We start from the raw sequence: 15,394 nt of genomic DNA, 5'->3' as shown, positions 1-15,394 counted from the left end.
GGAAAGGGAGAATCAAAGGCAGTTTCCAAAATCCTGCCAACCTCTCACCAGCAGTACAGAAGTAATGGCAAAGCAAGGCACGAGCACCTCTGTCTCCATTTCCAGGTGTTCTTCTTCTTCTTGTTATTTTGTAGTTAATGATTTCCCTCCCATTGGAAACTGTGAAAGGGAGGTTCCCTATGCCAGCTTCTGTGGTTTGGAGGTGTGTGGAGGGACTGGGTAGTCTATAGATCCTTTGGATCCAAATTTCCACTAACCCACCTCCAATCCACTAATCTGCACACCCTTCCGGTAGGGCAAGGGCTATGGAGGTTTTCACAGTGGCAGGAAGGAGGCATCTCCTGCTGAATCTTCAGCTTGTGATTCTCCCTTTCTCTTCTTAATAGAAGGAGATTTGATGCTTCTCCTGGCCTCTGAAACACCCTCCCATTAAAGAATAAATGAGCAATTGACATGCTAAGTTGCGTTATTTTTCAAAAACTTGATGAGTAGTTGGAGCAAAATTCCATTTGCATCTGAAAATTGGCCTTAGAACAAAAAAAGGATCTCTTAGTAAAAGTCACTTTACTTGCAGTAAAAGAGGGTTTTAAATTCGTACTGTCTAGTGTTTTAATTAAAAGACATGAAATAAACTTTTTATTATCAGGAAGAGGAACTGTTACTTACCCTGAGTAGGCCACCATAATAATGTTTTCTTTATTACTTTTATGTGCCAAAAGAAATTATCATAATTTAATGGATTTCTTTATTATGCCAGCGAAAAGCCGATAGTGAAAGGCATAAACACTCTTCATCATCCTATGCAACTTATTTACTGAAAATGCGAAATGTGTATAGTATAATACACCATTTGTTTTTATGGCGGAGAACAATTTAAATATTGAAAACGTTTTCATTGCTACATTAAACTAAAAGCCAACTTGTTTTCTTAAACTGAAAATAATGAGCTGTCTTTAAAAAAGCGAAATACATTTGGTTTTAAAAAAGCTTAGCGCTGTTTAGTGAAATTGCAGCCTGCTGAAAAGTTTTTTAAACAGTTCACTCAGCTTGAATAGTTTATAATAAAAACTGAACTTTTAATTATAAGCATTCTCAGGGTGAACTTAGATGTCAACATTTAACAATACCAGGGACTTACTGACTGCGGGTGAACGATCTTCCCACTCTATAACTCAGTCCTGGCTGGTGTTTAATATTTGAAGAAGAAATAAACCAGGCCAGAGCTTCCCAGAGGTGTAACTTTCAAACAGGAGTAGGTATAGAAGGGTTTGCCCACCCTTCTGGGGCCTATGGGCACATTTGAAAACCAGAGCAACTGTTGTGGTTCCAGACACAGCAAGACTCTCCCCACCCCAGTTGTAGCCTCACCTGCATTGACCCCACACTGCAAAACTAGAGGGCTAAACAGGGTTTCTTTCAGCTGAGGGAGGGTCAGAGGGGACAGAATCCTGTGGGCACAAAGGAAGGCCTCTGAGGGCACATGTACACCCTCTGGCTCCCATTACCCCCAGCCAGCATGTCAAACTGCAAGGGATGATGGGAATTGTAGTGCAACAAACAACTGGAGGGCCACATTCCCCCAATCCCTGACCCAAATGCTTATTTGCTGGAGCAAAAGCCAAAAAAGTATTGTGGCATCTGAAGGAGAGCTTTTGATACCAGGTGCTAGCTTTCATCACCTGCTTTGAAAGAAGGATGTCACAGGACCCTTATTTTTGCTGTGAGAAACTGGCATGGCCACCACTCTGGAATTTGTCAATTGACAGCTGTCAATCCATATCCTCCAACATTTCTCCTATGAAAATAGGGACGTCCCATTCCATAATGATAATTTTACTTTTTAGACCCCACACATCTTACTGGGTTGCCACAGCCACTCTGGGCAGCTTCCAATATATATATAAAAACATAATAAAACATTAAACATTAAAAAGACTTACCTATACAGGATTGCCTTCAGATGGCTTGGGGGTTGGATAACTCCATAACCTCCAACATTTCTCCAATGAAAATAGAAGCATCCTAAGGAAAAGGGGGACATTCCAGGATCAAATCAGAAACCAGGGCGGCTTCTCTCAATCAAGGATGTCCCTGGAAAATAGGGACACTTGGAGAGTCTGTTAATCTAGGCTCAAAAATGCTTGGCAGGGGGTTGGACTCGATGGCCCTTGTGGTCTCTTCCAACTCTATGATTCTATGATTCTATGAAAAATCTAGGCCATTAATTTTCTAATTTATCTTTAATAAAATACAAGGCAAAAATGCTCAGAGTTCCTGTTGAACAGTCACCTGATGCAATTATATGTAAGAAATATATCTTTAGTTACTTCAGGTGCTGAACTGCAGGCCTGCCAGACTGGGGGGAGAGAAAACACATGCAGTGGTAAGTAGTTTTGTACAGATTTTGTCAATATATTATTTTGACCCAGGGATTCTGTGTATTTTCTGTCTTAACTCTGATTTTATTTGACATTTATTTGTTTTGTTTATACATACTGTAGCACCCTGCTTGTGGTTAACGCTTAGCTGGAATGAAATATTCAACGCAGCAATAGAGAAATTAAAATAGTAATTTATTTGTCAGACAAATAAATAAGAGGCTCAGTGGTACGTGGTTACCAAGCTCTGGCCTGGCCTCCTGCCATTCTGGCCAGCACTTATATTCCCTTAATCCAGCCCCCTTTGCTCCTCCTGTGGCTGCCTCTGTCCAATCAGCCTGGTTGAAATTCCTATTGGCTGTTTGCTAGAACCAATCACAAAAGATACACCCACAAAAGATACACCCATTTCCTTGCCCTTATATGGGAGACAAAGAGCTATATATAAATGACAAATAAGTAATAATATATCTTACATGGAATCTTAATTACCAGCTCACCTCTTGCCCTTCTTGCCCTATTGCCTTTTAAAACAAATGGTTTAATCTTACATTTTATGTTCAACAGATGTCAAGGATCTTGAGTTTCACATCAACATTGAAAGATTTCCTTCATTTAATGTTTCTAAACAAAATGCCTGACAACTATATATCAAGACTGCTTAGAGGCGTCTTCTGTCTGGCAGCGGGGGGGCTGGTGGCTGACTTAATTTCAGGATAAATACAACTCTTACAACCATATGAAATAAGAATCTAGCATTCCTTAAATCCTTTGCATAATTACATTTAAGCCAATATATTTAAGCTAATATATTTCATACATTTATCATAGGTAGCCTCTTAAAAGAATAAAGCTTCTCAAAGTGAAAAGGAAGGAACTCAATAAAACACAGCTTTTAAAAGAAGCCTCTTCAGTTTGCACCTCCCCCTTTCCCCCTCCTCTCCAGCCTCAAAATAAAATAGGAAGAAGCTGCTTCTTCTGCCAAGCCAGTTGCCTTTCCAACATTTAACACATTTTAACCTTTTTTTAACTCTCTCAGTTTAAGAAACAGCTTTAGAAGAGACTTCCCCAAAAATGCTCTCTTTCTTTCTAGCTAAATGTTTTTCCTTCCATTTGCTCCTGGCCTTTCAACCTTAGAAAGAAGATCTGGCTCATTTTACTGGGAGGCACATTAGTATTATCTTTCCCCATTCCTAATGGTGTTTTCTCAACCTTGGGGCAGCATATGTAATTTCCCTTTTTATGACTTTGAGAATTGTTTTTCTACTATAAATCAATGGGGCCCTTCTTGTCTTAGGAGGAAAAACATCTTGCCAAGGTTCTTTTAGGCAGCTGGTCTTTTGCCTGGCATGAAACATTTGAAAATCCTTTTTAAGCTCATTTTTAAATACAAGCCTTGATTGAAATATATAGAAGCTTTGATAAAAATGCAGGCTTATGATTAGATGCCTCATTCCCCCCTTTCAAGCTCAAGGACCTTCATCCCAAGTGTCCTTGATAGCTTGACCTTCATCATATTCCTGAGGTAAAGCTCTGTATAGGGCCATGATATGAGGTAGAGTTTCATTTGAAACCATCTTGCTAATTGTACTTCTAAAACATGAAATGATACATGGCATCATACATAAAACCAATACTACTACTGTCAAGAAAAACAAGCAAGACAATAGTATCCCTTTGAGTCCTGTGACATTAGGTAACCAATTGGTGAGCCATCCCATATCCCATCCTTCCCATGTTTGTACTGGGACATGTGCTATATTCTCCATCTTTGTGGCCAACACACGGATTGCCTCACCATTATCAGAAATGTTAAAGCAACAGGCATTCCCTGTCAAGTTCAAGACTCCACATAGGCCTCCCTGCCTGGCAAGTACATAATCCATTCCCATTTTCAGCTGCAAAATGGCGGCTCTACTTTCATCCAACTGTTGTGCAATAAGTCTCAAACTCTGGGCCGTTGCATTGGTTACAAGTTCCACTACTGCTTGCAATCGAATTATTCTGTTTAGATTATAAATAGGATCCCGTGCCCCTTGTATGAGCTCACCAGGATTCCAGGAGGCAGGATCATAATAGGCTATAATGCGCTCTGGCGGCCAATCATCAGTACCGCTCCAACTTTGGGTACTTCCTCCTGCTATATGAGAAATATCAGCATTCCTTCGTGTTCGCCTGGCCGAACTAGTGGGCATAATCCACATTGGTGGTAATACCCAACCCAAGAAACAAGTCCCACTCCATTTGGAAGGGAGTTTCTTGTATGCCCATTCTCCACATATCCACCACAACCATCGGGTCTGAGGTTTTTGGTACGGGGAGTACAGAAGGCGAAATACCAAAAGGGGTATAGAGTTCACAGTGCAGTATGTTAGATTGCCTTTTTCTGTCACAGTTATGTTCCACACCACTTTCCATGCATGAATAAAAGGAGGTGCACAGGGCAAGGCATTCCGAGTTCGATAGGTAGTACCGTGTGCCCAGGTATGACTATTCTTCTTATAATCCCAAGTATAGTGACAATGAGAAGAGCCTATCATGGGAGAATCAGCTGCATCTGATGATTTATGTACACAGAATTCCCCTTGTACAGGTATAACTCGTAATGGTTTAGTTGAGTTCCATCCGGGGAAATTCTGTATTTCAGTTTGGTGTGGCATTTCGCTTACCATACCAATAGCATCTAATGGTATCGGTAATAAGGGCATACCTCCCTCTGAATCATCTGGCCCAAGAGAGCAAACAAGGCAATTGGTCCTATTTGCAACATTAGCTACCATTTCAGCTAAACCTACCCACATATTGTGGTCATGGCTGAATCCATATTTAGCCAATTTGGTCAGATTCAAGGACCCTTCCCCTTCCCAAGGGATCAGGATTAATAATAAAATCATGTTGATGTCTAGTATATGCATTCCTTCCACAAAAGATTACCTTATTATGATAGCAAATAATTATTAGCCCCAATATAATTCCCCCAGTGACAGAAATGGGGAACCACCAAGACCAAAACATATATCCCGAGGATCCCCAATGAGTAATATCTCTGATAATTGTTCCACAAGGGGGGCAGTCAATCAATTGTATTAGAGAATCTTTCCGTTCACAGTCGCTGGTTCAGACGCTCCTCAAGCTTCAGGCGTGCGCAGGTCAGCCAGCTTCCAGGTTGTGGCTGCAGCAAGCCGGTCGTCAAATGTTGCCCGTGACCTAGCCCGTTCCCGGTAGGGCTAGATACAGGGGTTTTTGGAGAGAGTTAGTTTTAAAGGATTAGAGGGGTCACCTTTGCACGTCCAACTGCCTTCAGACTTCTTCAAACGAGAGTGATGAATCCAGGGGGTCACCTCAGCTACCTTCACCGCTGTTGGAGTAGAGAGCAAGACGGTGTAAGGTCCACGCCACTTAGGTGCAAGTGGATCACGTTTCCACTCTTTCACCCATACGCTATCGCCAGCCTGGAACTGATGAATCGGCTCGGCAATGCTGCACGGCGTGCGCTCGAGGGCCCACCTGTTAAGAGAAACAAAAACACGGGAGAGAGATTGCACTTGTTCCTGTGTCACATGGTCTCCTATTTGTTTAAGGTCAGCTGGAATATCCTGAACAAAGGAGGGCGGTCTCCCATACAGGAGCTCAAAAGGTGACAACTTAAGTCTTTTTGTGGGTGCACACCGAACACGAAACAGTGTTATGGGTAACACATCTACCCATCCCAATCCCGTTTCCTGGGTTAATTTTGCCAATTGGGTTTTCAGAGTCCGATTCATTCTTTCAGTTTTCCCTGAACTCTGAGGCCTATATGCTGTATGCAGTCTCCATTTTACTTGTAGGACTCGACATACATCTTGTACTACTTGATCAATGAACGCTGGCCCATTATCACTTCCAATGCATCTAGGTAATCCAAACCTTGGGATCAATTCAGTGAGGAGTCTTTTAGTTACCTCTCGTGCCTTTTCAGTTCGGGTGGGAAAAGCTTCAACCCATCCGGTAAGAGTATCTACAAACACAAGGAGATACTTGAATCCCTTAGAAGGGACCAGCTCTGTGAAGTCCACAATTAGGCTTTCCATGGGGACGTATCCCACATGCTGAATTCCAGGAGGTTGTACCGGTCCCTGCCTGGGATTGTTTTTAGCACAAAGAACACATTTCTGTGAAATGCAAGTTGCTAATTGTGATAGATTAATAATATACAACTTCCGACTGAGACTCTCTCTAGTTGCAGTACCGCCAAGGTGAGTAGATTCATGATAATTTCTTACAATTGTGCCTGCTAGATGATGAGGTACATAAATCCTATTGTCCGGCAGGATCATCCAACCGTCCCTCACAACCGCTCCTTCCTGTTCAGCCCACTTCCTCTCTTCTGGGGTATAGTGAGGTTTAACTTCTTCTGGAACTACCTCTGGTATGAGGGCTGCTATAAATCCTCCCACAGGCTTTTGGGCTGCCTCTCGGGCTGCTTTGTCAGCAGCATGATTTCCTCTGGTTATTGGATCCCTTCCTCGTCCATGACCTTTGCAGTGCATTACAGCAATCTGTTCTGGAGCCCATACTGCTTCTAACAGGATTTCTACTTCAGGTCCATATTTCAAGGCCTTCCCGTGGGCTCCGATTAGACCTCTTTCTTTCCATAGAGCTCCATGTGCATGCAGGGTTAAGAAGGCATATTTTGAATCAGTATAGATGTTTGCCTTACATCCGGCTGCCAATTGCAGAGCTCTAGTTAAACCTATAAGTTCAGCCTTTTGTGCTGAGGTGCCAGTAGGCAAAGCTTCAGCTTCCACAACTTCCTCATTGGTGACCACAGCATATCCTGCTCGTCTGGCACCTTCATGCAGGTAACTGCTACCATCCGTATAATATACAACATCTGGATTTTTTAATGGCTCATCTTTCAGATCAGGTCTACTGGAATAAACTTCATCCATTACTTGGAGACAATCATGTGATTCCTCATCATCTACCTCTGGTAGGGGCAGCAAAGTCGCTGGATTGAGCATATTCACTACTCGTAGATGAATCCTGGGATTTTCACACAATAGGCCTTGGTATCTAGCCATCCTTGGGTTCGTTAGCCAATAACTACCCTTATATTCCATGAGTGTCAAAACAGCATGAGGTACATTCACATACATCGTCTGGCCAAAGGTAAATTTATCAGCTTCTTTGACAAGGCTCGCAGTGGCCGCTACTGCCCTTAGGCATGGAGGCCATCCTTTTGCTACTGAGTCCAATTGTTTAGACAAATAAGCTACTGGACGGTTCCAACTTCCTAATCTCTGGGTCAGGACTGCCGCTGCAATCCCATTCTGTTCATGTACATACAGCTGAAAGGGTTTTTCCGAATTAGGCAATCCAAGGGCTGGTGCCTCCATAAGTCGCTGTTTGATAACTAAAAAGGCTTGTTTCTGCTCAGGTCCCCATACGAATGGGTCCTTTTCTGCACCTCGAGTGCTTTCATGTAAGGGCTTGGCCAGACTACTGAAATCAGGTATCCATAGTCTACAAAACCCTGCTGTTCCCAGGAATCCCCTAAGTTGTTTTCTTGTGGTAGGTTCCTTGATAAGGCAAATAGCTTCTTTCCTCTCTGGTCTCAATGCTCGTTGTTGGTGTGAGATGTCAAAGCCCAAATATTTGACCTTTTCTAAACATAACTGTGCCTTTTTCTGGGAAACTCGGTAGCCAGCTTCCCAGAGCAAGTGGAGCAGTTCCTCTGTCCCTTCTTTACAGGTATCAAAATCCTTTGCAGCTAGTATAAGATCATCCACATATTGCAGAACCACCTTTTCTCCCGGTGTTGAGGGGTAACTTGTTAGATCCCTCGCCAAGGCAGTGCCAAATAAAGTTGGGGAATTTTTTGAATCCTTGGGGCAATCTTGTCCAGGTTAGCTGGCCTTTTGTTCCTGTCAAAGGGTCTTCCCACTGGAAGGCAAATATAGGTTGGCTCTGTGGTGCCAGCCGGCAACAGAAGAATGCATCTTTCAAGTCCAATACAGTAAAAAATGTTGCTTCTGGTGGGATCAAACTCAGCAAGGTATATGGGTTTGGTACATTTGGGTGCAAGGTCTCGATAGCCTGGTTTACGAGCCTCAAGTCCTGCACTGGCCTGTATTCATCTGTCCCAGGTTTTCGAACAGGCAAAAGGGGTGTGTTCCATTCTGATTGGCAAGGCTTAAGCAGACCATATTTTAATAGGCGGTCCAAATGTTTCTGGATGCCCTCCGCTGCTCGCCGGGGTAAGGGATATTGCTTTACAGATACAGGGGTAGCCATAGGTTTTAGGGTTACTACAATTGGAGCTATATTCTTAGCCATTCCTGGTGGGCTATTTTCGGCCCATACTCCTGGTGGCACCTGTAGAGTTTGGAGGAGCTTGTTTAATTCTGTATCCAATGTGGGTTGGACTTGCAAGGCTGACATTAGGCGCCATGATTGTTCCTTAGGTACTGAGAGGGTAATTATTCCTGCTGCTTTTGATGGCAGTTTCATTTCTGGACCTCGAGGAGTGAAAGTGATTTGGGCCTGCAATTTGGACAGCATATCTCTACCTAAGAGAGGTATTGGACACTCAGGTATATACAAAAACTGATGGGTTAAACGATGTCCCCCAATCTGGCATTCCAAAGGTTGGAGGAAAGACCTCTTAGCTGACTGTCCAGTGGCACTTTTAATGATTACACTTTTGGATGCCTTTTTCTGCAATAGTTCTGGGAGTACCGAGTATTCAGCCCCAGTATCAATCATAAAGTCTATTAAATGGCTCCCTAATTGAATCGTGACCGTGGGCTCCTGGAAGCCTAACTTTATGGAGTCCGGTCGTTCCTAGTCTTGGGTAAAATCCTCTTCTGCCAGTCCAATGAAATTGTCTCTACTCCGTCCCTGTCCTGGTCTCTGATATCTTCCATCTCGGATCATTCCCCGTCCCCGTCCCTGGTTTCTTGGGCCGGAGCCGGAGCCTGGGCCTGGGCCTGGGCGTACTTCTTCCAACCTCAGGGGTTCAGGACACTCCCGCTTCCAATGACCCTCCTTCTTGCAATTTGCACATTGATTCCTTCCCAGTGGTGGATTCCTTCCTCGCCCTCGCCCTCCATTTAAGGGGCGGTGGTCTTGCTTCACTGCTGTGGCTAGCATTACCATCTTTTCCTTCTGCCACTTCTTCTTCTCTTGCTTCTCAGCCTCATCCCTATTCCGATAAACTCGGCGTGCAATGGCCATAATTTGGCTCATCAGCATCCCTTCCCATCCTTCTGATTTCTGAATTTTCTTACGAATGTCAGAAGCGCACTGGGCCACAAATGTAGCAGTAATCATTCTACTGTTTTCAGGGGCTTCAGGGTCAAAAGGAGTCCATATACGATAGGCTTCTTGCAGCCTCTCTAAAAAGTCTCCCGGACTCTCATTTGGTTTTTGTTCTACTTCTGAGACTTTAGACATATTAGTGGGCTTCTGGCATGCCCTGCGGATACCTTGCACAAGTGTCTGGCGGTAGGTGGTGAGTCTGGCCAGGTGAATTGCATTGTTTGGATCCCAATTAGGATCTTCCAAGGGAAAGTTATCTTGGAGATGACGGTCAACATTATAAATATTTCCCGCTCTGGCCTGCTCACGCAAATATATCTGTGCCTTTTCAATTATGTCTCTCCTTTCCTCAGTGGTGAACAGAGTATTCAGGAGCTGGCGGCAATCTGTCCAAGTAGGACTATGAGTATTTACTATTGAAGTCACCAAGTCCATCATAGCCTGAGGTTTTTCTGCAAAAGATGGGGTGTGTGTTTTCCAATTCATCAGATCTGTAGTTGTGAATGGAATATATTGCAGGGTCGAAGTTCGAGGTGGCCGTGGTCCGGGTTGCCCATTAACCAGTGCAGGCTCCTCAAGTGCATCAAATACTCTTCTAAGAGGGGCTACTACGTGATCTTTCTCTTCACTTTGCTCTAGGGGCCTCAAATCATAGGGGATGGTATCTGTCGCAAGGCGTTCTTTTAGCAGCTTTATACGCCTGGCTGTATTGCTTGCTGACCGAGCAAGGTCTCCCTGTAACTTCTGTAACATTTCTCTGGGACTTGGATGTACAGGGGTTTGGGGTGGGCAATCAGTTGTTCCACTAAAGGAGACTGTAGATGGAGGTCTATTAGGAGTCACAGGTGGAATAACCACTTCTGCTTGGGCTTTATTATAGAACTCCAATGCCTCCTGAAGATATTTATCATAATCTATCAAGGAATCAAGCTCTGTGACTCCACTCCCATTATTCATTCCAGTTTCTTGCCTTGGGGTTACAACTGGTGGAGTGTTTGGATTAAGCTCCCTTCGATGTGGAGCATAGGGTGGAGGTGGAAGCACCTCTTCCTCTGGCCCCTCAAAAATGGGTTTGAGTTTATTTGGCAAGATTCCTTTCCTAGCTTCGGCTTTTACAGCCAATAATTTGCATCGTTTGACTTTGCATTCCCTTATCCATGGAGGATTTTTATTTAATGTGCTCAGCCAGGAATCTATATATGGAAATTGTTCTGGGCACCCTCCAGTTTCTTTGGCGATATCAGTCCAAAGTTTGCTTACTAAATTTATATCAAAGGTTCCCTGGGATGGCCATCCAGTAATTTGTTTTGGCCATTCTAGTTCACATAACGTTCTCAAGCGCTCTGGCGTCATTTTGACTCCATATGCCCCTGAGAAGGCTTTCTTAAAATTATTTAACATACACTCAAGAGGTGTATTTTCCCCCTTTGAACCCCCAACTCCCATTGTATGGCCCTGTGAAGTATCCACTCAGTCACTCACAGACGCGCTTCGTGGGTTTCCTTGCCTAGTGAAGTCGCCTTACTAGGAACCGAAGTACTGCCCACTCCACACTCGGGTCAGCTACAGATTGCTCTGTACTTTCTCACACATACAATGCGCTGGATACTTCACCACACTCTACCTCCCAATTTTTCCCTTTCCCTACACCAGATCACCATCTGATGTACCCAACCACCTAGCGTACTCAGTTTCCCCTTACTGAGACGCAGAAGTTTGATCAAGACTTCTCTTCCTCCTAATTAATTGGAGGGCCAAAAATCCCTTTGTGCACTTACCCTTGGTTGGTTCCCTGTTTCCCCCGGTCCGTCGCCGCCAGTGAGCAGGGTATCAGACAGACGAGTCTTCTGCGTTCCCCCTGGAAAAATTTACCAGTGCGCGCTTTGGGTAAGCAGTTGTCCTCTCTCTTGTACCCTGCCCAGTAGGGCGAAGGGGCTGCGTTCCAGCAGACCACTTATCCGAGTCACAGGGCACCATAAAATGTAGCACCCTGCTTGTGGTTAACGCTTAGCTGGAATGAAATATTCAACGCAGCAATAGAGAAATTAAAATAGTAATTTATTTGTCAGACAAATAAATAAGAGGCTCAGTGGTACGTGGTTACCAAGCTCTGGCCTGGCCTCCTGCCATTCTGGCCAGCACTTATATTCCCTTAATCCAGCCCCCTTTGCTCCTCCTGTGGCTGCCTCTGTCCAATCAGCCTGGTTGAAATTCCTATTGGCTGTTTGCTAGAACCAATCACAAAAGATACACCCACAAAAGATACACCCATTTCCTTGCCCTTATATGGGAGACAAAGAGCTATATATAAATGACAAATAAGTAATAATATATCTTACATGGAATCTTAATTACCAGCTCACCTCTTGCCCTTCTTGCCCTATTGCCTTTTAAAACAAATGGTTTAATCTTACATTTTATGTTCAACAGATGTCAAGGATCTTGAGTTTCACATCAACATTGAAAGATTTCCTTCATTTAATGTTTCTAAACAAAATGCCTGACAACTATATATCAAGACTGCTTAGAGGCGTCTTCTGTCTGGCAGCGGGGGGGCTGGTGGCTGACTTAATTTCAGGATAAATACAACTCTTACAACCATATGAAATAAGAATCTAGCATTCCTTAAATCCTTTGCATAATTACATTTAAGCCAATATATTTAAGCTAATATATTTCATACATTTATCATAGGTAGCCTCTTAAAAGAATAAAGCTTCTCAAAGTGAAAAGGAAGGAACTCAATAAAACACAGCTTTTAAAAGAAGCCTCTTCAGTTTGCACCTCCCCCTTTCCCCCTCCTCTCCAGCCTCAAAATAAAATAGGAAGAAGCTGCTTCTTCTGCCAAGCCAGTTGCCTTTCCAACATTTAACACATTTTAACCTTTTTTTAACTCTCTCAGTTTAAGAAACAGCTTTAGAAGAGACTTCCCCAAAAATGCTCTCTTTCTTTCTAGCTAAATGTTTTTCCTTCCATTTGCTCCTGGCCTTTCAACCTTAGAAAGAAGATCTGGCTCATTTTACTGGGAGGCACATTAGTATTATCTTTCCCCATTCCTAATGGTGTTTTCTCAACCTTGGGGCAGCATATGTAATTTCCCTTTTTATGACTTTGAGAATTGTTTTTCTACTATAAATCAATGGGGCCCTTCTTGTCTTAGGAGGAAAAACATCTTGCCAAGGTTCTTTTAGGCAGCTGGTCTTTTGCCTGGCATGAAACATTTGAAAATCCTTTTTAAGCTCATTTTTAAATACAAGCCTTGATTGAAATATATAGAAGCTTTGATAAAAATGCAGGCTTATGATTAGATGCCTCAATACCACCCTTTGTCAGAAGACCACAGGACAGTTTACAACACAAATACCATAACAGGATATCTGTGCAACATTAAAATCAGAACAATTATACAAATGTAGTTACATTCAGGAATACAGAATGCAATACAAATTCTCGCAACTGCATAAAAAGAGGAGAAAATCAGCAACGTGGTATCTAAAATACAAATACAGCACACAAATTGAGACTCTTCTCTCAAAGGTAGCTCTCAGTCCTGGCCCCCCACAGAAAATGACAGACCTGCCGAGCAGTCACCTGGGAGCTTTTGTCTCTTCTTGCAGCCTCTCGAGATCTTCACTTCCTTGCCTCTCACTTCGGGTCCTTCCACCAACTATCTGCCGCTTCCTTGTGGGTGCAGCTATTAGCTCCCAATGGTGGCCCACTGGCCCAGAGTGGGAGACACCAGAAGGGTGGTTGCCTGTGATGTCTCCCACATGAGGTGTCTCCCATTGACATACTTGGCTTTTCTTTCCCTGTCCTGTAACCACCCTCAAGTTTGGGCAATGATAAAGTCTTTCTGTCTAAAAGACACTGGAAAATGCCTGTTGTTGACCAGTTTGGGGTAGGGGGGTGGGGAAATGAAATACAACAGCTAAAAAGTAACAAGGAATTTATGGAGTATTATCCGTCAATTTCTTTCTTTCCCCATGTTTGAAGTTATTTGTTCCCATTGTATAAAAATCACCCTACGGCGGCCATTTTGTGACTTCACACCAGCATTAATTTCTAACTCTTTAAAGCTCAAAGTAATAAACATAATAAACAGTTTGGTTTTCATTATGTTTCATGTGTCATGATGATCTGCTCATAGGTTCAATGGATATTGTGTGTTAATTGTGTGTTGATTTTTCTGTTCGCAACAGCCACCCTTTCCCCACACACTCTCACACCACATGCTATGCTATACCACCATACCTGTTTGACTCTGATTTCATCAAGACTCTAAATTTAAATGTTGGCCATTGTGAGAAGAGGATGCTGGAGTAGATAGGCCGTTGGTTGGATCCAGGAGGGCTCCTGTTATGTTCTTGTTTAAAATAGTTAGCAGGAAATCACATTATTTTGCTTGCTGCTTGTTTCTGGAATTCTTCTCTCTGCTTTACATTTCTTAAATGGCATTAACCCACCTCTCCACTTGTTTTTGTCGTTAGAGAAATTACCTACTTCACAGTTGCCACTTCCTTCACCACCCCCTCCAAGCACACCTGAAATAGTGGCGGTCTTACTTGAAGGAAGCATTTTCTTAAGGTGCTCCTTTGATGTTCCTACCACAAACACCTCTGTGGGCTTTCTTGTGGCTTGGTCCAGACTGTCTCCTGAAAGCATCAAAGAAGAACTGAAGCAAGAGACAACAGTCCAGGCATTCTCTCTCTTAGAACTGGATGGGGTAAACCTCCGGCTAGGAGACAGGGTATGTTTAAGTTCTGTATTATTGTTTTATGTTTCTGCAAAGAGGTAATGCTCCTCAGTGCTCTTCTAATTACAAGTCCAACAAGTTAATCCATGTTAAGCAAGGAGTCGCACCGAATGATAAATGCTGAGTTCCAAAACTCCTTATTTGTGATTCCCTTAGAAGCAGCACCCTTAACTCCCAGGTTGTGGTTTGTGTATCTGTTATTCTAAGAATCCAGCAAGCTCACCGGATGAGATTTTAGGGTTGGGATGGAGACGGTTATATCTGCATCTGTCTAAACACTTGGTTTTGTTAAAGTTACCCCCTCATAGTTGCCACAAGCAAGCAAATTTTTAGCAGGTACAGAGCAAACAAATAACATGTATCTCAGTGCAGTTCCATAAAAACTTTATAGTAATATGGAAAGGCAGTATAAAGTGAACTGAAAACTGACCTAGAGCATCTTGCTGTTCCCTCTGTTAGGGGACACTGGGAGTGCCTGCAACCTAAGAGACAGTGTTGCATAGTGGCTAGACTTTGACCAGGGAGATCCAAGTTTAAATTTCCATCTGGCCATAAAGCTTACAGCAGGGGTGGTGAAGACTTCAGCCTGAGGGCCATGTTCCCTTTTGGCCAGGCTCCTGGGGGCCGCATGCCAGTGGTGGGTGTGGCTAGAGGCAAAAGAGGCAGTGCCAGAATCAAAATTGGCAAAGGAACAGGATTTTTTTAAAAAATTAAAGTAGTTATATCTCATTTTTAAGGACCTAAAACTCTCAAGGTGGGTCATTCTATATCAAGTGATCCAACTTTTTTACCTCATGTCATCCAGTTTTCTTAATATTTTGTACACTTGTGAAATGATTAAAGTTCTGAAGGGACTGGTGTTTTTAGTTTTGATGTATCTCAATCCTGGGCTGAGCTTTAAAGGTTTTTGTGTAGTCTGGCAAGGCCAAAATTGTCATTATTTTTGACATTTCAAACCCTC

At 43.1% G+C, this 15,394-nt stretch overlaps 2 protein-coding genes across 3 annotated transcripts in view; one reads left to right on the top strand and one right to left on the bottom strand.

The window, feature by feature from the left end:
• LOC309325644 (uncharacterized protein C7orf78) overlaps positions 1 to 1,963 on the bottom strand; it is a 46,649-nt gene extending 44,686 nt beyond the window's left edge. Inside the window, exon 1 of one of the 2 annotated variants that reach the window (XM_081833838.1) lies at positions 1,941 to 1,963. The gene's annotated coding sequence lies outside the window, so the exon portion shown is untranslated. The remainder of the gene's footprint in view (positions 1 to 1,940) is intronic. The other variant, XM_081833841.1, reaches the window with a different exon arrangement.
• The window catches only part of VWDE (von Willebrand factor D and EGF domains), a 58,833-nt gene that overhangs the window by 5,302 nt on the left and 38,137 nt on the right, over positions 1 to 15,394 (top strand). Inside the window, exons 4-5 of the mRNA XM_081834032.1 lie at positions 2,324 to 2,383; positions 14,168 to 14,427. Coding sequence (XP_081690158.1) covers positions 2,324 to 2,383; positions 14,168 to 14,427 — 320 coding nt within the window. The remainder of the gene's footprint in view (positions 1 to 2,323; positions 2,384 to 14,167; positions 14,428 to 15,394) is intronic.

Source organism: Podarcis erhardii, assembly GCF_964252035.2.
Source record: "Podarcis erhardii genome assembly, chromosome: 12".
Lineage (NCBI taxonomy): Eukaryota > Metazoa > Chordata > Lepidosauria > Squamata > Lacertidae > Podarcis > Podarcis erhardii.
The sequence above is the reverse complement of the archived record's forward strand: the minus strand, read 5'-3'. Positions and strand labels throughout refer to the sequence as shown.